This window comes from Uloborus diversus, chromosome 6 (genome assembly GCF_026930045.1).
Source record: "Uloborus diversus isolate 005 chromosome 6, Udiv.v.3.1, whole genome shotgun sequence".
Taxonomy (NCBI): Eukaryota; Metazoa; Arthropoda; class Arachnida; order Araneae; family Uloboridae; genus Uloborus; species Uloborus diversus.
The window spans coordinates 67,166,774-67,190,710 of NC_072736.1; the positions used below are offsets into that span (position 1 = coordinate 67,166,774).

At 38.2% G+C, this 23,937-nt stretch overlaps 1 protein-coding gene across 5 annotated transcripts in view; it reads left to right on the forward strand.

Moving 5' to 3' along the window:
* The first annotated feature begins 7,094 nt into the window (after positions 1–7,094).
* The window catches only part of LOC129224482 (alpha-tocopherol transfer protein-like), a 45,733-nt gene continuing 28,890 nt past the window's right edge, over positions 7,095–23,937 (forward strand). For 3 of the 5 annotated variants that reach the window (XM_054858934.1, XM_054858937.1, XM_054858938.1), the window contains exons 1-2: positions 7,095–7,176; positions 16,191–16,363. In XM_054858934.1, coding sequence (XP_054714909.1) covers positions 16,204–16,363 — 160 coding nt within the window. In that variant the 5' untranslated portion in view covers positions 7,095–7,176; positions 16,191–16,203. Of the gene's footprint in view, positions 7,177–16,155; positions 16,364–17,550; positions 17,693–23,937 lie in introns of all 5 variants that reach the window. The other 2 variants (XM_054858936.1, XM_054858935.1) reach the window with 2 other exon arrangements.

The following is a 23,937-nucleotide window of genomic DNA, read 5'->3' on the forward strand; positions in this document are numbered from 1 at the left end:
ATTCTGTGTTACCTACGTATGAAGATGTATTTAAGTATTATTCATTTCTTGCACACGAAAAGAAACAGTTTAGTTCTTCCAAAGAGCCCACAGTGACTGAGATAGCAGAAGACGTAGCCACGAAGTTAGAAGAGATATGGCATCGTTCCTCTATTCCTATAGTTTCACATAAACGAATCGTTCAAATGATTCGACATTTTCACGGCAAATATAAAAACCTGAAGAAAACTATGGGCAAAAAATCTGTTAAAACAAATGCGTTTAACGCAAAGATGCAGTTATTTTCATCCGAAGCTCGAGAAAAGCTTTTCGACATCGCTTGTTGTAAATGCCGTTTCAGTGCGTGTAACTGCGACAAGACTCGCAAAGTTCCTTCCAAAGAACAACTTTTTCTTTTTGATCAGCGTGGTGATAGAAAAATGTTTATTGGAAACATTGATATTCAAACCACAAGAAAATTAAAACTGAGTTTTGAACGAAAAAAGAAAGAAGAATCAAGAGCGAAGAGGGAAAGCATAGTTAATACCCGTGAAGAAGGTTCTGAAGAAACAGAAATTGATAAAGAATATTCAATAGAAGGTACGGACGAAAAGGATCCTGAATTTATAGTTATAAATTATAAAGCAAGCACTTCGCAAGCAAGAGTCAGTTTGAACAAATTTTCTAAAACGTGTGACCGATACGGTGTTTCGAATAGATCAGAGGCCGCGTTGGCATCATCCATATTAGAAGACGTGGGCTTAATTTCTCCTGAAACATCTTCAAATATAATCGATCCAAGCAAAGTGAAACGAGAGCGTAAAAAAGTGAGAAAAAATCTGCAAGCTCATCACCAAGGGCCAAAATGTGCTGATGTACAAGGTCTGTACTTTGATGGCCGAAAGGATAGTACATTGTTCTTGGAACAATCTGTGTCCGGCAGTTATCATCGAAAAATAATTATTGAAGAACATGTAACACTGGTTATGCTGCCAGATAAGAAATACTTAGGACATATTTCGCCAAATCGATCAAACGCAGAAGGAATTGCAAACGGCATACTGGATTTCATTGTCGAAAACAAAATTGATATTACTCAGTTGTGCGCCTTCGGATGTGACGGTACTGCAGTAAATACCGGAAGAAAAAGTGGCGTGATTTTACGCCTTGAAACATTCTTTCACAGACCATTGCAGTGGTTAATATGCCAGCTTCATGGCAACGAATTGCTGCTTCGCCATTTAGTAGAATACTTGGATGGACCAAGTACTAATCCCCGAGGATTCAGCGGTCCTATTGGCAAAATGTTGATAGGCTGCGAATCACTACCGATAGTACAATATAAAGCCGTTGAGTGAAATATTCAAAACATGCCAACTATCGACCGAGGGACCTAAGTACTGACCATAAATATCTACTGGAAATGTTTGAAGCCGTTATTAGTGGCAACTGCTCCGTACACCTTTCTGAAAGAGTACCTGGTTCCTTGAGTCATTCTAGATGGCTCACGACAGCCAGTCGGATTTTGCGTTTGTACATCGGCACAGAATATCCAACAGCAAATTTAAAAATGCTTGTTTCATTCGTTATTAAAGTTTATACACCTTGCTGGTTTCTAATTAAGTGCAACTCAGCATGCAAGGATGGAGCACGAAACTTGTGGCACGTTATTCATCTGTCGCGTTATTTGCCAGACGACCTGTTACATGTCATCGATCCAGTCATTCAGCGGAACGCCTTTTTTGCACATCCTGAAAACATCTTGCTGGCGATGTTAAATGATGATCGAAGGCATGTACGGCAGTTAGCTGCTCGTCGGATTTTGAGAGTACGAGACACTAATTCTGTGAACAATAATGATATCCGTACTTTTAACATCCCTGAGCTTAGCTTTTCTTCTTCCGACTATGTCGACTTGATCAATTGGCAGTGTGAAGAAGTGCTTATAACAGAACCTCCTATAACAAATATACTAACTGAGGACGAGCTACATGACTTAGTGAAAACCGGAGATGTTCCTCATTTTCTTCAAAACATGTGCAAATTTCTTTGTCATACTCAATCTGTGGAGCGCTGCGTAAAGTTGGTGACGGATGCATCTCTGGCCGTAAGTGGAATAGAAGCCAGGGATGGTTTCATTCGTGCACGTTTAGAGGCTCGAAAGGAACTGCCTTTCTTTGAAAGTAAAAAAGACTTTTTTCGTAAAAGCTCTAACTGTGACACATAAATTTGTATCACGTATGTAGTATAAATTTTTACAGTTTTTTTAAATTGTTTATTATTGTTTCAATAGTGCTGTTTAATTTTATTTGTCTAATATATTTGCATTTTCATAATTTTTGTGTCACATTTTGTAAAATTCATCAGTTTTTACTTAGTATTGTCCTAAAAGTAACTATTTTTTACTTTTTTGTTTCTTTTTAAGATGCTGGAAATATAAATAAATAACATAAAAGAACTTTTATGGGTTATTTCATATGCTTTCAGTGCATAAATAAATCTTATGAGTAAAAAAATGCAATGATATAAGTTAACAGCATTATTTTTCGTATTTTAACCATGAAATCCGGGAAAAAATCTATAATAAAACTTTGTGACCACAGCGCCCCCTGAAGATATTATCCGATTTTCATCAAATTTTGCACTTTTGCTAACTATCACCAAAGACAACTTTTGGCAACTATTACTAGTTGATCGGAAAAACTTTTTATTTTTCGCCCCACCCTAATATACAAGCCTTTTTTGATTGCTACTCATCATCCAAACTATTTAATCCTCTATTTTTTTCCCTTTGGTTTTAGTTCTACAACATCTGCTGTTCAGTGTTTCATTGGAGGAGTTGTTCTTTTAGGTTTCTTTAAGAAAGAGACCAATTTGGAGTTTGTATCTCTTCAGAAATGACACATAGATGTAAAATAAAATTACTTGAAGCAACAGTTTCCTTCTTGTAGGTGAAAATGCTTTTCAACAACAAAAGATCAAATCTAAATTTAAAAAAACTTTATTTCAAATTCTTGTTCTTCAGAATCAGTGAAAGTACATTCAGTTACAACAGAGGCTAAAAATAAATACTTTCACTACAGCTGATTCAAATTCTTTTCTTTCTTTCAAAATTTCTTCTTTTCACTCAAGTTCTGTTGCCTTTTTAAATAGAGGTTTATTTGTTACCAATTTCGCCTTGTCCTCCTAGTTTGTTTCAGTTAGAAATAATTTATCGCCAGGATGTGAAATCTTGCGTAAAGTATCATCAGCAAGAGCAAGGTCAAGCAAATAATCTAATGATGGATTCTAATAATTTTGTTTTTCATTATTGAAATAGAACTCTTTTAATTTTCTTTTTGAGTTCTTAACTGACAACTTGTGTTTCTTTGAGTTGCTAACCAACAGTTAGTTAAGAGGTTGAGAGTTAATTGTAGCTACAGTTAATTAACATGATTTAATAAAATATGAAATAATTTCTAATTTATTACTAATTAAAATTAATGACAAAAAGAAAACATAAATAAATATTATAATAATCGATGCAAAAAAAAAAAAAGATTTCAAATTTTGCAGCAATGGTAGCAACCTCTAAATTTTATTCATTTTTATTTTTATGATATGTGAATTTTTTTTTCATCCAAAGGAACAAAATGAGAGGGTGCCTCATGAAAAAATAACATCTTCAAAAATAAGACGCACCCTAACACGCACACAGACACAAATCCAGATTTCTCCACTTCCTTTCCAACTTTTCCCCAAAAAGCGATGTTTTCGATTAAAATTCCCCAAATTCAAAAATTATTTTTCCACTAATATTTTTATAAAATGATTCTACTTCCTACGATATTTTTGTCTCTTGAAAATTTTTTCCCCAAATAATCAAATTTTCTTATAAAATTCCCCTACATTTTTTGAGAAATCACGATTGCTTATTACTTTTATTTGACTGTTTTTGACGTTCCTATCATTTTTCCTACCGCCACCCTCCGCAGCATCACCGTCGACCGGGTCCTCACGATGCTGCACCTCTAGCGAAAACAGTCTCCAGGTTTCGTCAATATCCTACACTTACACGCATACATACACGCACCTTCACACATATACATATATACACCTACACATACATACACCTACACACATACACAAACACATACACACACTCACATACACACACACACACACTCACATACACACAACTACCCACACACTCATGCCTGCACACAGGCACAAACACACATGCCTACACACACACACACATACCCCCCACACACAAACACACACGCTTACATATACACACACACACTCGTGATTGCGAAAAACATAATTTGAATTCAAGATGACAAAATTCAAATTAATTTTTTTTTCTTTTCTTCATTTTAGGTTTTTTTTTTTTTTTTTTTTTTTTTTTTTGTCATTATATCTACAAGCGCCTGACCGAGAGATAAGAAACATACGAATATTTTTTTTCTACTCGCATTTACTACTCTGCTTCTGTATGTATATTCAAACGGTGAACTTTGTGTATATTTAATCCCCGGTCCAGAATGGTGACGGGTCTATACCCATCACTCGGCGGCCAGGCGGGGAAAATTGTATAGGTTTCCGCCGAGGCAAGCCCTCTTGGGGGGTGGTCGTCAGATCTGTACCTGGGGACCGGCCGAGGCAGCTAGAGAGTAGCGACTCAGCTTCCCGTCCCGCGAGAAGCACCTGCATGCATTAGCATGGATGCCGAGAAATTTGTTTCTTTCTTTGTATATATTTATCCACCAGGGTTGGTAAAAAAAACGTTTTTTTTTTCCAAAAAAAAAAAAAACGTTTTTTTGGTTTAAACCAGGTTTTTTTTTTGGTTTAAACCGGTTTTTTTTTTGGTTTAAATACTATTTGCGAGAAAAACAATTTTCGGAAGGTAATTAAGGTTCCATGTAATTAACAGTTATTCAATAGTCACATTATACCTAATTTCTTGATTAATTAAAGAGATAAGAACAAAATCTTGTAACTAAATTAAATAATTAAAATAGCTTTCTGCTTCCAATGAACAAAAGGGGGGAAAAAACTAAGAATTATATGCACCCAATAGTCATAAAGCAGCATAGGTGTATAGCCAATCAAAATCTTTTGAGCACACAGAATCCAAAAAAAAAAAAACACCAATGGAGAGTGTAGTTTATAGATGTGAAGATTTATATATTTCTCAATCAATTTTTACACAGACATTTACATTTTGTTCTGGGAATTTAAAAATTTGTCTTTTAATCTTCCTACATTATAATATAAGGAACTATTATGTATCATTAATATGAAACAGGGTTGAAATAGAGCGCGGGATTGCGCGAAACGCGCACAAAATCGGTTTTTCCCGCGCAATGCAAAGGTCCGTGCGGGGTTTCCCCGGGTAAATTCTTAAACTCGATAACGAACCCCATACCGATTCCGATCCGCCGACATCAACCGATTCCGAATCCGCCGATGGCAACCGATTCCGATCCTACGACATCAACCGATTCCGATCCGCCGACATCAACCGAATCCGATCCGCTGACGTCAACCGATTCCGATCTTCCGACGTCAACAGATTCCGATCCGCCGACATCAACAGATTCCGATCCATCGACATCAATCGATTCCGATCCGCCGACATCAACTGATTCCGATCCGCCGGTCAAAATGCGATCCGAAAGCTGCTGGAAACGACAGTGAGTTTTCGAAAGGTATAAGCAATTTTTTTACTTTAACTTTTTGATCGTCAGAAAAAAAGTCTTTGTGCAGTAGAAATATTATTCTAAACAATGGGGACCGGACCCCATTCGGATAATTAGATCCAGAAAATGGTCTATTTGAAAAAATGATTGAGTGTATGTGTATGTTACTTAGTTGTAAAATATTTTATTAAAAATGAAATAATAAAATAAAATTGCAAAATTACTCAATAATTATTTAAAAATGTGTGTGGGGTTGATATTACACTAAAAAAATTATAATTTAAAAATCAATGTACAGAAAAATTAAATAAAAATGAATTATAAAAAAAATTCTAAATAAATTTTCAAAACTTATAAAAAATTTTACCCAAATTCAAAAAATCCCCCCTCCTGAAATCTGAAGTAAAGAGGGACATTCCCCCCTAGAAATTGAACCCTATTTCAAACCCTGATGAAGTATAAACTTTTTTTTTTTAATTTGATTCAAAACATATTATTTGTGTTCTCCTGCAGAACAAATCTTAATTTTTAGGTGCAAACAATTAAGTTAGACTGTTGATTACCTTACAAGTCAAAGTTAAAATTCCAGGAAAGTGCAAATAAATGGGCAAAAATGTCACACCCCTGCAACAGGAGTGAGCAATATAATGGATTGCATCTACAATAAAAGATTCAATCCTTAGTAAATCTTAACTAATCATGCAAATTAAGCATAATGATGGAAATTGACTGAAATCTGCTTTATGGCACATATATGAAATAAAAAATATATTAATAATTTTTTCGATTAAAGCTTGTAATACATTTTAAAGAAGCAACTTTGCAATTTTAGTATTTATCTCTGCAACTTTGCTATAGGAACTTAGCATAAATGGAATTTTACATTTTTCAATATGTGTGGGGAAATCAATGTAAACCTGTAAAATGAATTTATTTTTTGGCTTTATATATAAAAAAAAAAAAAAAAAAAAAAAAAAACATTTTTTTAAAAAACCGCATGGTTTTTTTTAAAAAACCAATTGCCAAACAACCCTGCCAAGAACATTCCTCACACTCACTTATTTTTACCGTCTCATGTATTAACTAGTTACACACGCAGCGCAGAACATTAATGCGAATTCCGTAGCATAAATATTCCACATAATGCGAAATGCGAATTCCATAAAGTTGAGCAAAACTAAACCAGCGCTCTTGAAAACAAACAATGCAACTACCAGATGTAAAGACACGAATTTAAATACAAAAAATACACTTCAGTGGAAACGTGTTTTAACATATTAAGAATGTTCAGAGAATATTATCTTTAATAAAAGGTTTTGTTTTGTTCTCTGCATACATTTTCTTAACAGTTGCTCAAACTCAGATAGTTGTCATTTTAATCCCAATGGTTTCATAATAGATGTATATTTGGACTCGTATAGTTTAATAGATGTTTTTTTGTACTCGTTCTTCGTGCACTGCTTTGGCGAATAGAAGGCAACCGCTGCTTATTCCCGTAATTCCAAAGTATTAAGTAAGTTTTTAAAAAGTCGTATAATACTAGGGATATTTTTTTTCCTTTGCTTCGAAAATTTGTTTTAACTTTATTGTTCAAAACTGCCCATAAAGGTACAAACATTATCTATCTTGCTATTGTAACATCCTTTTTATTCTATTGAAATTTTGTGTCTTTTTTTTTAAAATTCTTGCATTGTCATCTAATTTGCGAAAAATCGTTTTATAAGATTACTTACCAGGTCCGCTGCCTTCGTAATACTAATCTGTCTAGGGAAAAAAATTTTTTTTTTTTACGTGTTGCCAAAAACAAAGATGAATAATAGCAATTATAAAGCTAATTGTTAATATAGTTAAGAAATAAATTTCATGGCTGAACTCTAGCAAGCATAGACTTGAGAAGAATCTGTTTAGGCACCCTTATGGAAAAACAAATTTTAGTTCTATTATTATTATTTTTTTTTTATATTCATGTTAGTCACTTTTTTAGAAATGATTTTCAAAGTGATGTTGAATTTGTTAATGTGCCCTCTTCTGTTTTATTTCAATTCGTCAGCTTTTCGTTTCCATCTGCGTTGTGTGCTTTAATCCCACTTAATTCAGCATTTTTTCTTTCATTTAATTTAGTTTCTCCTTCTCATCAATTCATAGTTGTCTTTAAAATTTTCTATATTGCTTTCTTCAAAGAGAATTTATCCGTCCAAGTTATAGATTTTCGTTTGATTTTGAGTTAGTGTTTACATTATACGAATCTTGCAACGTACAGTCCAGTCATTTTAATGTGACCACCGCCTACTTTTGACATCAACGTTCAAAAACCAACCACAGATGGCACGTGTCGTCAGCAAATTTGGTAAATATTGTAACGGATCCGGTGCGGCTTCCAACTTTCTTGAGAGGACAACACAGTTCTTGATTAATAATACAGGAAATTTATTTACACTATGTACAGGAAAGAGCGTCAACAACTGCTAAATTGATCATCAGCAATTAAACAAGTATCACTCAACACCGTAAACTCAACGGTTACACACGTATTTACTTCCAAATACGAAAACAACACAGCGAAATGCCTCGCAATAAACAGAGCTAATACACTCTCAGTACAAGTTCTCAATCGAAACTAAACTTTTTATCCAGCGTAACGGCTTATATACACACCGAACAGAGAGCTCTCAAATATTCCAGAAAATGCTACACCGTTCTACACTTTCATTGATAAAATCAGTGAATGAAATAAGAAGAAAAAGAATAGGGGGATCGTATACTTCGGCCGAATGTAAAGGGGCTGTATATTCATTACGGGAAACTATTTACAGGTTACGTTACTGCAATAATTACTATTTACAGAATTTGTAACATTGCCCCCTTTCTAAGGACTGCACGTCCCGGGCAGTACAATCCCCAGAAAGAATGCCAAACTTCTATCACAAGTTTACAAATATACACATTAATTAATAACTAACAGATACAGAAAACACAATAATAACAAGAAATATTACTAAATCAAAAACGACTTCCGTGTGGTAACCGGAGCAGAATAGTACCAACGTAGTCTATGCGTGTCGTAAAAAGCGACTAAAATGGATACCCAATCTAAAGTGTGAGGCACCGTGCTGATGGATGGATGGATGCTGGGTTGTATGATGTCTAAACAGTCCTCTCGAGGAACCGGGAGAAACCTCGTTGTAATTTGCCTCCACAGTGGCGGATCATCGCATAGGCGCATGAGGCGCTAGCTGGGGCCTCCTTCAAAGCAGGAGGCCTCGGAGTCGCGAAGTGTCTCATACTTAAAACCAATTTATTATTATTTTTTTTATTTTGAGGATTTGCCATGGAAAGTCCTTCCTTGGAAAGGCCTCCTTCAAAGCAGGAGGCCTCGGAGTCGCGAAGTGTCTCATACTTAAAACCAATTTATTATTATTTTTTTTATTTTGAGGATTTGCCATGGAAAGTCATAATTTTGAGTGGAAAATGCTCAAACATGGAAACTGACAGTTATTCATAGATTTTAAGCGCGGGCTGATTGCTCTCAATCAGCCTGCGTCTAATGGGGCCCAGGCTTCAGATGTCATCGTTCAAATTTTTCCAGAAGAAAAATCTTTCTTTTGGGGATTTGCCATGGAAAATCATAATTTTGAGTAGAAAATGCTCAAAACTCATGGAATTGACAGTTAGTCATGGAATTTAGGCGCGGTCTGATTGCTTTCAATAGGGCAGTACAATCCCCAGAAAGAATGCCAAACTTCTATCACAAGTTCACAAATATACACATTAATTAATAACTAACAGATACAGAAAACACAATAATAACAAGAAATATTACTAAACATTAAAAGCAAAGATTATCTACGACTTTTATGTTATCAATCATGGTTGTTTACGTAATACTCATGAACTATCGGGGCTAACCGATCATAATGTACAACCCTAGGTTTTGCATTAGGTGATTTTTGGATCCTCACTACGACGTCATTCAGTCGGTTAAGGACTTTGTAGGGTCCATCCCAATGCGACTGCAATTTGGGTGAAAGACCTTTCCGTCGGATGGGATTCCATAACCAAACCTTGTCGCCTTCGTTGAATTCATAACCAGTAGACCTTGCGTCTTATCGGGTCTTCATCTTCTCCGCCGCGATGTTGATTCGCTCTCGTGCGAAGTTATGAACGTCTTCCAACCGGGCCTGGAGATCCTGGATGTACTCCTCAGGCGATGAAGGCGCATCCGGAGGACAACCGAAGACGAGATCACAAGGTAGCCGAAGCTCTCGGCCGAAGAGCATCTGAGATGGGGCAAATCCGGTAGTCTCGTGGACAGCACTGCGGTAGGCCAGCAGGAACAAAGGTAGCTTCTTGACCCAATCCTGTTGATTTCTGGATACCATAAGCGAGAGATTATTCAGGATTGTGCGGTTAAATCTCTCCACCATGCCGTCCGATTGTGGGTGTAGTGGTGTTGTCCTAGTTTTCTCAATTCAGAAAATTTGACATAGGCCCTTAAACACAGCAGAGATGAAATTCCTCCCTTGATCGGAATGAATCTGCAAAGGTGTTCCATATTTCGAGATCCAATGCTGGACTAGAGTCTCTGCTACGGTGGTAGCTTCTTGATCTGGAATGGGATATGCTTCCGGCCATTTGGTGAAGTAGTCGATGGAAACAAGAATGTATTTGTTCCCATCAGCAGTTCTTGGTAGAGGACCCAGGATGTCGATCCCAATTCGTTCGAAAGGAGCTCCAACGTTGTACAGATGTAGCTTCCCTCTGCTTCTCTTCTTCGGTCCTTTATGTGCAGCACAGGCGTCACAAGAATGACACCACTTCTCCACGTCATCCTTCGCCTTGATCCAGAAGAAGCGCTCCCGAACTTTATTGAAGGTTTTCAAGACACCAAAACGTCCTCCAGTCGCACTACTATGTATTTCTTTCAGAACATCTGAAATCCTTGATCGGGGAAGTAGTAACTGCCACCTAGATGTTTTGCCGTCGTCAGATTCCCATTTTCGGTGTAGCACGCCGTTCCGTAAATGGAGCGAGTTCCATAAAGCCCAGTATATTTTTGTTGCAGGACTGAAGATGGAAACATCCTGCCAGCTAGCCGACTGTCACTCTCCATGAACTCCAAAATTGGTTTTATGTCGGGGTCTTCAAGTTGATCTTTTCGAACTTGGTCGTCACTCCATGGATCAGGTTCTGATGATGTTGGAGTCATTGTCACCTGATAGGCAGTAGGGCTAGTCGTTCCATACTGTTTCTCGATTCGGGAACAATAATTTCAGTTCTCAGGACAGGGTCTCCTTGATAAAGCGTCTGCATTACCGTGAGACAACCCTTTTCGGTGCTTGATCACCATGTCATATTCCTGGAGCCGCTGTATCCACCTGGCTATCTGACCTTCTGGATTCTTGAAGTTCAAAAGTCAAGTTAACGAGGCATGATCTGTTCGAAGCAGAAACTTTCGACCGTATAGGTAATGATGGAAGTGTTCTACAGCTTTCACTATGGCCAGTAACTCCTTTCTGGTGACGCAGTAATTTCGCTCCGACTTTGATAAGCAATTGCTCCAGTAAGCGATGACATGTTCATTGCCGTCAATTTCTTTGGATAAAACAGCTCCGATGCCCTCGTGGCTCGCATCAGTGTCCAGGATGAAGGATTTTTCAGGCTGAGGATAGGCGAGGATAGGCGTTGATGTTAAAGCCTCCTTCAGTCGTAGAAATGCATCTTCGCATTCTTTGGACCATTCAAACTTTTGCTTGCTCTCCGTCAGCTTATGCAAAGGTCGTGCAATGCTGAAAAAACCCTTCACAAACTTCCTGTAGTACGTGCAGAGCCCCAGGAAACTTCGCAGCTGATGGATGTTTTCGGGACGATTTTAACTCTTGACCGCAGATACCTTTTCTGGATCGGTTTGTACACCCTCAGAAGAGATGATGTGACCAAGGTAGTTCACTTCCCGGCGGAACAAATTACATTTGGACGGGCTTAACTTCAGATTGGCTTCCTTAAGCTTTTGCAGCACCTTCCTAAGATTTGCCAGATGTTCTTCGAAACTACGTCCCACGATGATGATATCGTCTAAGTAGACCAGACAGGATTCATAGGAAAGTCCTCTTAACACTGTCTCCATAAGACGCTCGAACGTAGCTGGTGCATTGCAGAGACCGAAGGGCATCACTTTAAACTGCCATAAGCCTTGTCCAGTTGTAAACGCTGTCTTCTCTCGGTCATCAGGGTGTATCTCAACCTGCCAGTAGCCGCTCTTCAAGTCCAGGCTCGAAAACCACTTGTGTCCGGAAAGAGTGTCCAAGGTATCGTCTATCCGTGGAAGAGGGTAACTGTCTTTCTTGGTGATTTCATTCAGCCGTCGGTAATCGACCCAAAATCTGGTGGAGCCATCTTTCTTTCGGACCAAGACGATGGGAGACGCCCAAGGACTGGATGAGGGTTCGATTACATCATTCCCCTTCATCTCTTTCAGGAGGGTCTCAACCTCTTCCTTCTTGGTGAAAGGTAGTCGTCTTGGATGCTGTTTAATAGGGGGGTGTTCTCCAGTGTAAATCCTATGCTGCGTTAAATTCGTACGGCCAACATCCTCCGATGTAGATGAAAACAGATGCTTGAAGTCATCCACCAATTGTTCCGCAGCAGTTCTTTGATCTTTCGATAATGGCGCACTCCCAATTAACTTCGATGTCAAGGACTCAGAAGACACAGTCTCGGAGGAATTGATTCTCCTAATGATGCAGTTTACTGGAGTACAAGTTGCTAACACTTCACCTTTCCAGAAATTCCTTGGCCTTTCACTCACGTTGGCGACTCTCATAGGAATTACATCCTTAGAAAGGTCCACAAGCGTAGATGCTACCAGCACTCCTTTTAGGTTATTGCTTAGGTTAGGGTATTCAATGAGTCCAAATCGAAAACTATTGCTTTCTTCAAAGGAGCCAGGTATTAATGAGTCTGACCTTGGGGGAATCGATAAATCTGTTTGGGCTATTATTTGATGAGCGGACTTTACATCACTTTCTGGGGGGAAAACGGCTATGTCTTCTCTCGTCGAGAGCAGCTCATTAGTCTTGAAGTCGAGGTTGAAGTCATACTTCTTTAAAAAGTACAATCCGAGAATGAAGAGGTCTGTGATAGCAGCAACGAATGCCGTATGATGGTAAGTGGCATTTCCAAACACAATTTTTAAGTTTATTTTACCTTCAATCTCGATCTTGTCACCTGTCACAGTTTGGAGGGTAACGCAGGGCGGCGTCCATAGAATGTTGAGTCCAAATTGACGAGCCACATCTGTTCTAATGATTGTAACATTGGCTCCACTGTCAATAATCAGTTCGCAGGGAAACCCGTTTACATATGCGTAAACAAAAAGTCCATTACTGCCGCCACTCGTCGATGAAATCTGGAAAACTTTAAGATGGGGCTCATTCCAATTTGGCGACCTCCGCCCCTCGAGATTGCCTGGCTTAGTGTTCCTGGACCTGAGAGGGATAGGTGCTCTTCCCTCTGGTTTCTCGGCGAACTTCACAGTTTCTTCGTAAGTGACCCTCGACGCCACATTTCCAGCACTTAAGTGGTTGTCGATTTTGGTCCTTGGGAGCCGAAATCCTTTTGAGGGTTCCTGCAATTTCTTTTATTTGCTTTTCAAGTTCAGCAAAACGTGACGAAACCGGATCAGGGTCATCAGTTTTCACGCCGCGGATTAAATGGCGATCCTTGCGGGTTGCTTGCTGGGCGGCCTCCAACTTCATCGCATACACAACAGCAGAATTCAGATCTTTGACATCCGCCATCCGTAGAGCTTTCTGGATTTCTGGATCTTGAACCCCGTCGATGTAGTAGTTGAGTGCCAGGTTGTCTCGAACATTCGCAGGACAGTCGCAAAAAGCAAGATGAGACAGTCTTTTGACGTCCGCCGCAAGCTCTTGCAGGGTTTCCCCGGTTTTCTGGAAACGGGACTGCAACTGGAGTCGGCTGAAATCTTTCTGGCACTTCTCACCGAAGCGAAGCTCCAACGCAGATGTGAGGGCGGCAAAATCCAGGCGCTGGCTGTCCGGAAGGGTCTGAAGAATGTCCGCTGCGTCACCTCTCAGGGATGCTGCAAGATGGCAGGCCTTGGCAGCAGAGTCCCATCCGTTCGCTTCCGCCACTATCACGAATTGAGTTTTGTAAACCTGCCACGAAGTTTTCCCATCGAATGTGGCAAGTTTAATGGACGGTCGAGCAACCGATGTGGGAGCGCCAAACTGTACAGAGCTGCTTTCCGCGGTCGCCAATCTCCTTTCCATGTCCTTAATTATTTCTTCCTTAAATGAAGTAAATTTCTTGTCTTCTTCTTCCAACTTATTTTCCACATTGGCGATGCGCTCTTCCACAGTATCAAATTTTTCTCCCAGAGCATCGACTTTGTCTGCCATGGCGGTTAGTTGATTCTCCATCATGGTTTTCATCGACGTTAAGTCACTTTTCATTTCATCTTGACTTGTAGTAACTTTAGTAGTTAAATCACTATTTAATTGTTCTTGATTAGCCGCCATATCACTCTTCACAGAGGTGATAGCGTCAAGAAGTTGTTTTAATTGTTCATCCATTGCGCGAGTAATCACCATAAAAATAAAGTCCAAATTCAAAAAGTTTTTATGAAAAAATGTCCAAAGTCACACTTACTCCAAGAAAGTCCTAAAGTAGTCCCACGTTGGGCGCCAATTGTAACGGATCCGGTGCGGCTTCCAACTTTCTTGAAAGGACGACACAGTTCTTGATTTAAAATACAGGAAATTTATTTACACTATGTACAGGAAAGAGCGTCAACAACTGCTAAATTAATCATCAGCAATTAAACAAGTATCACTCAACACCGTAAACTCAACGGTTACACACGTATTTACTTCCAAATACGAAAACAACACAGCGAAATGCCTCGAAATAAACAGAGCTAATACACTCTCAGTACAAATTCTCAATCGAAACTAAACTTTTTATCCAGCGTAACGGCTTATATACACACCGAAAAGAGAGCTCTCAAATATTCCAGAAAATGCTACACCGTTCTACACTTTCATTGATAAAATTAGTGAATGAAATAAGAAGAAAAATAATAGGGGGTCGTATACTTCGGCTGAATGTAAAGGGGCTGTATATTCATTACGGGGAACTATTTACAGGTTACGTTACTACAATAATTACTATTTACAGAATTTGTAACAATATATAAAGTGCGCTGTAGGTATTCGGAAAACACTTCAATTCTTGCAGTTATGCAGAAACGGAGCGATTAACCTGACCTCCAAAAGGGCATGACCATTGATTTTCGGGCCAAGGGCGGAAGCATTTCCGAACAAATAACTTTTGATAGTTGCTCGTGGGGACCGGACCGCCATGGTAAAAGCGTGCCGACCATGGCAAAATGGCACTATCCAAAAACAGCGACATGGAAAATGTGGTGCACCATGGGTCATTGAAAATAGAGGCGAACGACGGCTGCGGCGGTGCCTTCGTACGAATGAATGATAGACGTGCTACCGTTCAGCAACAATTTTCTCAGAACCAACTGGTTATCTATAGTGTAAACACAACGACGGTTCAGAGGACGTTGATGTTTGTCGCGTGGAGCAGACGCGTGGTTAATGCACCTATGTTGAGTGCTGTTAATCTGTGACGGACGAACTTCTGGAATTTGCTCGCCAGTACCGCAACTGGACTTTTACTGTGTGAAGACCATTGAGCTCTAATACTAAGTACGCTATAATTAACTATTGAGCTATAATTAGTATTATAGCTCAATGGTGAAGACAGGTGGCTTTTTTCGATGAATTATGTTTTATGCTCCATCGGACAAACAGACGGTAGCGTATACTGCGTGAAACCTCCGAAAGCAAACACCCTGTAACAACTGCAAAAAAATGGTCCAAGTTGAATGAGGAGCATTATGGTCGGAGGAATGTTTTCGAATTATTCTCTGGGTACACTCATCACTGTGAGAGGTAAGATGGACAAGTATGCACCTATCCTTGCGGACCACGTTCACTCGTACGTGTAAATTATTTTTCCGCAGGATGATGACACCTACCTGAAGGACAATGCGACGGGTCATAAAGTTCGCAGTGTACGAGCGTGGTTCGAAGAGCGGCAGGTCACTTAAACCTTGGGCAACAAATTTTCCCAATCGAGAAGTTGTGTGACCATCTTCGATTGGATTGTCCGCACCTTGGATCCTCAGCCGCTTAACCTACTGTAGCATGCCCCAGCACTGGAGTCGGCATGACTGAACATCCCAGTGAACAACTTCAAGAACCTTACTGACTCTCTTCCTGCACGTCTCGCAGCGGTCCGCTTTTGGATTTTGACAGGTGGTTACATTAATGTGAATGGAGCTGGACTGTGTATAATCCGTGCTGATACTTCTGCCTGTTACTTTTGTTTTCAAGCACATTGTTGATATTTATGTTGTAACTGATTAAATAAAGTACTTATTTTATTTTGTTCTCAGAAAAAAACGCATATATTTTTAATATGTATTGATAGAGAAAGGGTTAAGATGACGGACGGCATGGCACTTACATCCGGCGGAAAGACTTTCCGATTAGCTCTTAACGAAAAGTTAAACTCACAGGATGAGTTGAAAGCGAAATTGGAACTGAACGAGACTCCTGAAAAGAAAGAAGCTGGGCTGCGTACTCTCAAGGATATGCTGGAAGGTAAGTAAGCAGAAATTCCTGAAGAATCTGCAACTGGATCATTTTCAGACAAACGGACCATTTCATGTCCTTGAATAAAAAATGTTACCCATATCGAACCGCAGTCCTATAAACAGGACAGCTGAAATAAATAAGCATAGATGACAAATAAAGAGATGAACTTATCCAAATTATGTCACAAATATTTTTTGACAAACATGTGCATAATATACAAACAAAAGTCTGATAGTTAAATTTCATTTTAATTGGTAAATAATCAATAAAATTAACACTTAAAAAGACTTAATTACTCATGATTAATCAAAAAATATACATTCCGTTAAAAAATAAATGTAAGGATTCATTTTCGTAATAGAAGGACAGTGCTACTGCTATGAATAAAAATGCTCAAGAAAGGAATTATATTTTCTAGGTATATTCAGTAAAACATCCAGGTGTCCTAAAAATAGGAAAACAGTCCAATACGGACCCTTTTTTTTCTACTGATTCACATTCCTGCAAAAAAATTCGTAGAACAAGCTGTATTTATACGATGACAAAACAACGTCAAGTGGGTGGAGTTTTAAGTTGAAAGGGTTGCTGGTTAATTGACAGGAGCCCCCCCCCCCCCTCCCCGCAGGTATTCTTTCGCATAAACAAGGCAAGAAAAGATTTGCATTCCTCAAAACAAGATCTTTTGTATGCGTACACTTGTTCTTTTTGGGGAAAAAGATTCTGAATCTTGGAATTCCTTTTAGATAAGAGTATCATTTGCTGTGTTTGGTTTGTTTTATAACGTTTCTTACACGGGGATATGCAAAATAATGAAAAAGTTCTTATAAGCTAAATTTCTATAAAATGGTGAAAAAAATTCTGACAGCTGAGGAAGCTATTAAATAGAAAATTTATTTTTCTGACGATAAAATTGATGAACCAGAAGTGGTTATTACTCCTGCTGGACCTGGTTTAGTTAGTGACAAAGAAAAAAGAGATGACTCTTTAATAAATTGTAATTCACCAACATGAAGTGACAAATCTTCTGTACAAAATGCTGCTGGAAATGTAGAACTTTTTACGAAAAACAAATGCGATGAGCCTAGTTTCGAAACAAAGGATGCGAAGTGGAAAAAATATTTACCAAAATTTGTATCTGCGCACAAAGTCTAATCATTTGCAAGAACACTAAAATATAACTGATATTATTGCAGGTAAAAGTCCTATTGAACTTTTTCATGTTATGGCAGAAGACATGATATCACATCCAGTTAGAGAGGGCCGTAATACTTTCCAAAAGAATGATCATTCTTTTAGTATCTTTGAGAATTGAGAATGATTTCCAGTTATTCCTAGGTATTCTATTTTTTAGTGGTTATCATATATTACCCCGTAAAAAAAGTATTTGGAAAATGCTACCGATACTGGCACAACATTAGTTAGTAATGCCATATCGAGAGAAAAAATACAGCGATATCAAACATTATCTTCATTTCAATGACAACTAAAAAATCGACTGCTAAAATTCAACGATCTTATTACAAAAGTGGACCATTCTTAGAAAACTTAATGTTGCTTTGCAGCAGTTTGACGTAATTTCCGAGAATGTAACAATTGATGAAATAATTGTGAGTTATTTTGGTAGACATGACTGTAAGATGTTAATGAAAAACAAACCTCAGTCAAAATTGGCTATAATTTATGGGTGTCGGCATCTTACAATGAATAACGTTGGTTATTTCAATATTATTCCTTATCAATTCCATCAATTAAAATAAGGCAACGCAGTATGCTACAAAATAACAAATAATTTTTCATATTAACAATGAGCATGGTGAAAAATGCTGATTGTCGACAAAGAAGATGCAAATTAATAAATTGCAATAGAAAACTAATTACTATAAGCAAAAAATGCAGTGTTGGACTTATTTTAGACTACTTTCTTCTGTTTCATGCGCAATTTCTTTCCCCGGAAGGTAAGAGAAAAAAAGTTGAGATTTTTGTAGTGCTTTGGACCGTTGTCCTATTTATAGGACAGCATATATTTAAAAAACTATAAAAGTTATTTTTAAAATTTTCGTTTTATATGTCTAAGCACGTCCTAGTAACAACGTAGTTTAGTCCAGTCAATGAGTGCTCAAAACAGGGGTGTAGCGTGCATGGAATATGCGATAGTTTTTGACTTCAGAATATTGTTAGGGGTAGTTAGTAAGTAAACATACTAAAAGTCCCCGACCCTAGGGGGTGAGCTAAAGGTGAGAGGGAGGGGGGAAGAAAATTTTGGGTTTTTCGGGAAAATGTCAGAAACGGTGGAAAAAATGCGTTTAAAATAAAATTCAAGCTAAATAAATTTTCTACGAAACTGTTTCTACACATATTTGTCAAATTTCCAATAATTTTCCGGGTATATGTTTTGAAAAATCGATGATTTTCGGGAAAATTCTCTCTTTTTGTGAAACATTTGCTCTTAGTTCCTCCCGGGATCAGTATTTATAAAAATTGTCAATGACTAAGATGTAGAGCATTAAATTTCCTTCAATTTGATATGCTACTTTGTTATATTTTATTCAATCAATCAAAAGTTACAGAATTTCAAACACGCACTATAATGGCAAAAAATAGAACACTTGCCATTCTCAAATTTCAAACTGGCTCGAAAGTATCGCGTAATTTCTCTTTCCTCAATGAATTCGACAATCCTGATGCGGACAAGAAAGAAGTATTTGTGGATTACTACAACACAAATGATGCTAAGGGGGGGGGGGGGTCGTGAAATTGTGACTTTGTGACAAGGAGGAAGGAAAGAGTAAGAAATGTGACATCAAGCATTTTTTTTATACGAATATGTTCATGAAAAGTAGCTTGCAAAACGAACTTTGTGACAAAGGGGAGGGGGACAAAAAAGTTGAAAAAAACGTGTAACATCATTTATAGACAGCCTCTTACCATGAAATCGGACGGTGCAGAACTACGTATATGCAGTTTGAATTAGCTTCATACCTGGCATTGTTTAACGAAAGCACTTCCTCAGTAAGAAATTTGTTAGAAGTAATTAATAAGTAAGCATACTAAAAGTCCCCTACCCTAGGGGGTGGGGGAGTTGAAAGTGTGAAGGGGGAGTCAAATTTTGTGGTTTTCAATTATATCTCGGAAACGGCAGGAAAAATGTGTTTCCGAATAAAAGTGAAAGTTAACTAAATTTATTGTGAAATTGTTTTCATGCATATGTCACATTTCCAATGGTTTTTTAGGTATGCGTTCCAGAAAACCAATACTTTTCGAAAAAGAAAAGAATTATCTCGTTCTTATTGTCTCAGAGTGTGTGTGCCAAGCATGCGCTCAAGGGATCTTGTGCAGCAATCATGTGACAAGGACCCTGACGATTTTCTGTGTCTTGAAAATTCGCCGGCTGAACACTTGAACTGCAGATTCAAACCTGATACCAAAGAAATACGAAGCCCAAATCACCGCGACACCCAGCTGACAAGTAATCAAAAACGACCTCCGTGTGGTAACCGGAGCAGAATAGTACCAACGTAGTCTATGCGTGTCGTAAAAGGCGACTAAAATGGATACCCAATCTAAGGTGTGAGGCACCGTGCTGATAGATGGATGGCATCTGGGTTGCATGATGTCTAAACAGTCCTCCCGAGGAACCGGGAGAAACCTCGTTGTAATTTGCCTCGCACCCTCGCACTCGTATACGGTGGTTGTGCGGGTTTGCCACCTTTTACCACCGCCCAGTTCCCAGCCCCCTTGGATCTGGATACTGGCTTGAAGGACAGAATCAGCAACCTTGCTGCTGGAGGAGGTGAGGGTGCAGGTCTGCAACCCACCGACTAGTGAAGGGGCTTATCTGCAACCCACAGACACTGCAGTAGGGGGGGGGGGCAGGGGGTACTTATTTATTCACAAAAATGCAAAAGGCGCAGGCAGGAGAGGGGAGGCTGTTACAGAAGGTGAAAGCCACTGGGCCAGCCATTCTTGAGAAGGTAGTAGAAACCAAACGTCATCGATCGAAGGTTTCAACTCCTTCCCCTGCACAAACTGCTGCATCTTAAAGAGTAAGGACTGGTCAAGCACAGTCCTATGCTCAAGCAGTGCGTATGTTTAAGATGGCTGTTGTGAGAGAAACCTTCCCGTCGGAGATGTTATCTCGCGATGACATTGAACATATTCAGCTTGTTTTTCCTTAAGGAGGACAAACCTGCTTCTCTGAGGATCATATGCTAAAAATGCAATAGGCTTCTTAACAAAAATAGTATTAGGAAGGCTTTTGGTCTTCTTACTGGACTTTACACCTTAAAGCGGCACCTTGCTATAATTGGTGTAAGTAATGATCCAATTTGCAGAGGTTACCTTTTTAAGGAAGAAGTTATTACTCACACCCTGTGTTAGTGAAGTGTTTTCTGCCTATAGGTTTGAACACCTTGGTCATCATTTGCTTGAATCATGCAAGATTCATGATATTCCTATTAGGTGTTTGCTGAATCCTTTTTTAGCTACTAGTCTGTTTTAAGACTTCTGTTTGGGGACTAGTAGACCTCAGGTGGCAGTGCTTGGTTCGGTTGAGCCCCCCCCCCCCCTTTCATTCATTTTATTTCATTTCATTCAAAAACTATGAAGTTGTACTCAATTTTGTTATTCTTAATTGAAATGAAAATGTGACACTGTGACATGGTAATGAAAATTTTAATAATAGAAATAAGGTAAATGTAGTTGAACGGCAGCACCATTTTGTAATTTTAGTTTTTATTAAATCATTACTAATCATATTTTGAAAGTGTTCATACGGAATATGGACTGACAGTACAGTCGAGTCCCGACTTATGCGAGGGACGCGTTCCAGGACTCCTCGCGCAAGTCGAAATTTTTCGTTGTGGAAAAATATATGAAAACAATCTTTTTAGAAGCATACCAAATTCTTTTATACGTGTCGTTTAGACACTTATAAACAACCCTCAAACTGCTTTCAAATATTCCTCAACTACACTTCAGTTTCTTACATAAAGAACTGAACATTTATTGTATTTTAAAAAATAAACTGTTTCATTCAACATGAAATATTTTAAGATGCACCAAATGAATGATCAATAAGAGGGAAAGACATAAAATGAAACAACACGGTACGCACTTTATGTAGAAATAATAAAATGCTGCACTATAATAGTACTGTTCAGTACAAATAAGTTACAATACTTAGGAGTTAAAAAATGAAGATAATGATGATTTATGCTCCATGATCAGACTGTTATCTAATACATTTTTAATTACGGTTGCTTCGCCTTTTCTTTTAAAACGTTTCAATTTGTGGCTACAGCCCCTCTTCCCGATCTCGATCTTTAACCCACAATACAAGAGCAGCTTCCATTTTCATAATATTTAACTTTGCTAGACTACTATGCAAGCTTCAATATTGAAACTAAGTTCTGAACTTTTACGGATATCTTTTAGTTTTGATTTTTAATTGTATGTATGGAAGATTCACTCATACTTATTGCCGCGCTACCGTCGACGTTGTGTAGTTGTTCAAGCATATCGAGAGCATATAGTTTTTTCTTTCTTTTTTTTTTTTAATTAGAAATTTCCTTTTTCTTCCCATCTTCACAAATTTTAGATGAAGGTGCCATTATATTAAATCCACTTAAATATTAAGAATGAAAAAAAAAAGAAAGATGCTGAGTGGTTATTTAATGCACTAACAACGCGATGCGTAGACTAGTTTGGTGTGGGAACTTTCATTGTGCTTAAAGGGATGTAATAACATTCACGAAATCAACATTTAGTCGCCAATAACAAAGCCGATACTTCCTTCCAAAAAATTCGTGTTGTAACCGAAAAATTCGCGCTAACTCTAAAATTCGTTACTTGTGAAAAATTCGCGTTATAGCCATTTCACGTAAGTTGAATCGCGTTGTAGCGGGAGTCGACTGTAATTAGTAAATTAAAATATCATCATCAAGGTGACATCTTGATTTTATTCTGAAGCTGAAGGGTCATGTCACCAGCTGTAAAAAAGTTGTTCTAAGAAATTGGTAATGTATTGATGTCGTCGTCGTCCCCTTCGTCCTGGATAAATATTTTGATCCCGTTGTTGCAACTTCCCTTGCAATGCAAGCTTGCGACAGATTAGTTTAACGATTTTCTACAAGTGACCTTTCGGTCACTTGTAGAAAAGCAATTGGTCAAAATCATCTTCAAGATTCCGTCAGGAGCAACATCCGATTCCGAGAGTTTCGGCACGAGTTGGTCATTCCTCCTTTCCGAAACCCCCAATTCGGTACTTCACCATTAAGTTCCTAGCTACAGGTGTACCTGGTGGTACGGCAGAGTTGGAGATCAGTCTCGATGTCTACAGCTTCTTTGATAAATGATCTGTAACGGAACTCGTTGAGGGACTTTTCTGTGGCTAGGGTACCATGCCATAAGAGTTTATATTACCCCAGCAGCCTAAATGGATTCAGCGGAAGAACTGTTGGTGTATACCTTAGATACATGTTGTATGATTTTAGATTTCTAGTACATTTTGATAGCAGAATGTGGTGATTTGTTATGGATTTGCCTATCAAGAGAACAAAAAGGAGGACTTCCTCTCAAATGATAGCTACCGAAGAATTTTGCCATCTGATGATAGCCGTTTTCGCAATATCAACGTCAGCATCACATAAAGCTCGGAGCTTGGAGCGTATTCTCGTTCATCAACAGCTTCATCATTAGCGGATTTGTCAGCTGACTGTTATTATGAAAGTTGGACAGAAACCTTCCTTTTTAACGGTCGTTTCAAATTTCTAACTGACATTGATGTCCATATGGTTTATACAGTCGTCTCTTTTTGCCTATCAGTTTTGTAGACTAGGTATCCTCAGTAACAACAAATTCAAATTAAATTAAATCAATGTCGTTATCAATTTCCTTAAACAGTATGTATAGTGCTTACTTTCTGCAAGTCCTCATTCCACCAATTCATACTGCATATACGTAATTTTGCAAATCCTCGTCCGATTCCTTGATAAAGGGCTGTCCATAAATAATGTCACTTTTTTTCAACGTTTTTAATCCCCTCCCCCCTTTGTCACAAAGTTTGTTTTATAAGCTACTTTTAACATATTCGTATTAAAAAATGCTTGATATCACACTTCTTATACCCTTTCCTTCCCCCTAGTGACAATTTCACGATCCCCCCCCCCCCACTTAAACATCATTTGTGTTGTAGTAATCCACAAATTCTTCTTTATTGTCCATCAAGATCTTCGAATTCATTGAGCAAAGAGGAAGTACGCGATTCTTTCGAGTCAGTTTGAAATTTGTGAATGGCAAGTATTTCATGTTTTTGCCATTATAGTACGTGTTTGAGATTCTGTAACTTTTGATTGGTTGAATAAAATATAACAACGTAGCATATCAAAATCAAGGAAATTTAAAGCTCTACAACTTTGTCATTGACAATTTTCATAAATACTGATCTTGGGAGGCACTAAGAGCAAATGTGTGACAAAAAGAGAGAATTTTTCCGAAAATCATCGATTTTTCATAACATATACCCAGAAAATTATTGAAAATTTAACAAATATGTGTAGAAACAGTTTCGTAGAAAATTTATT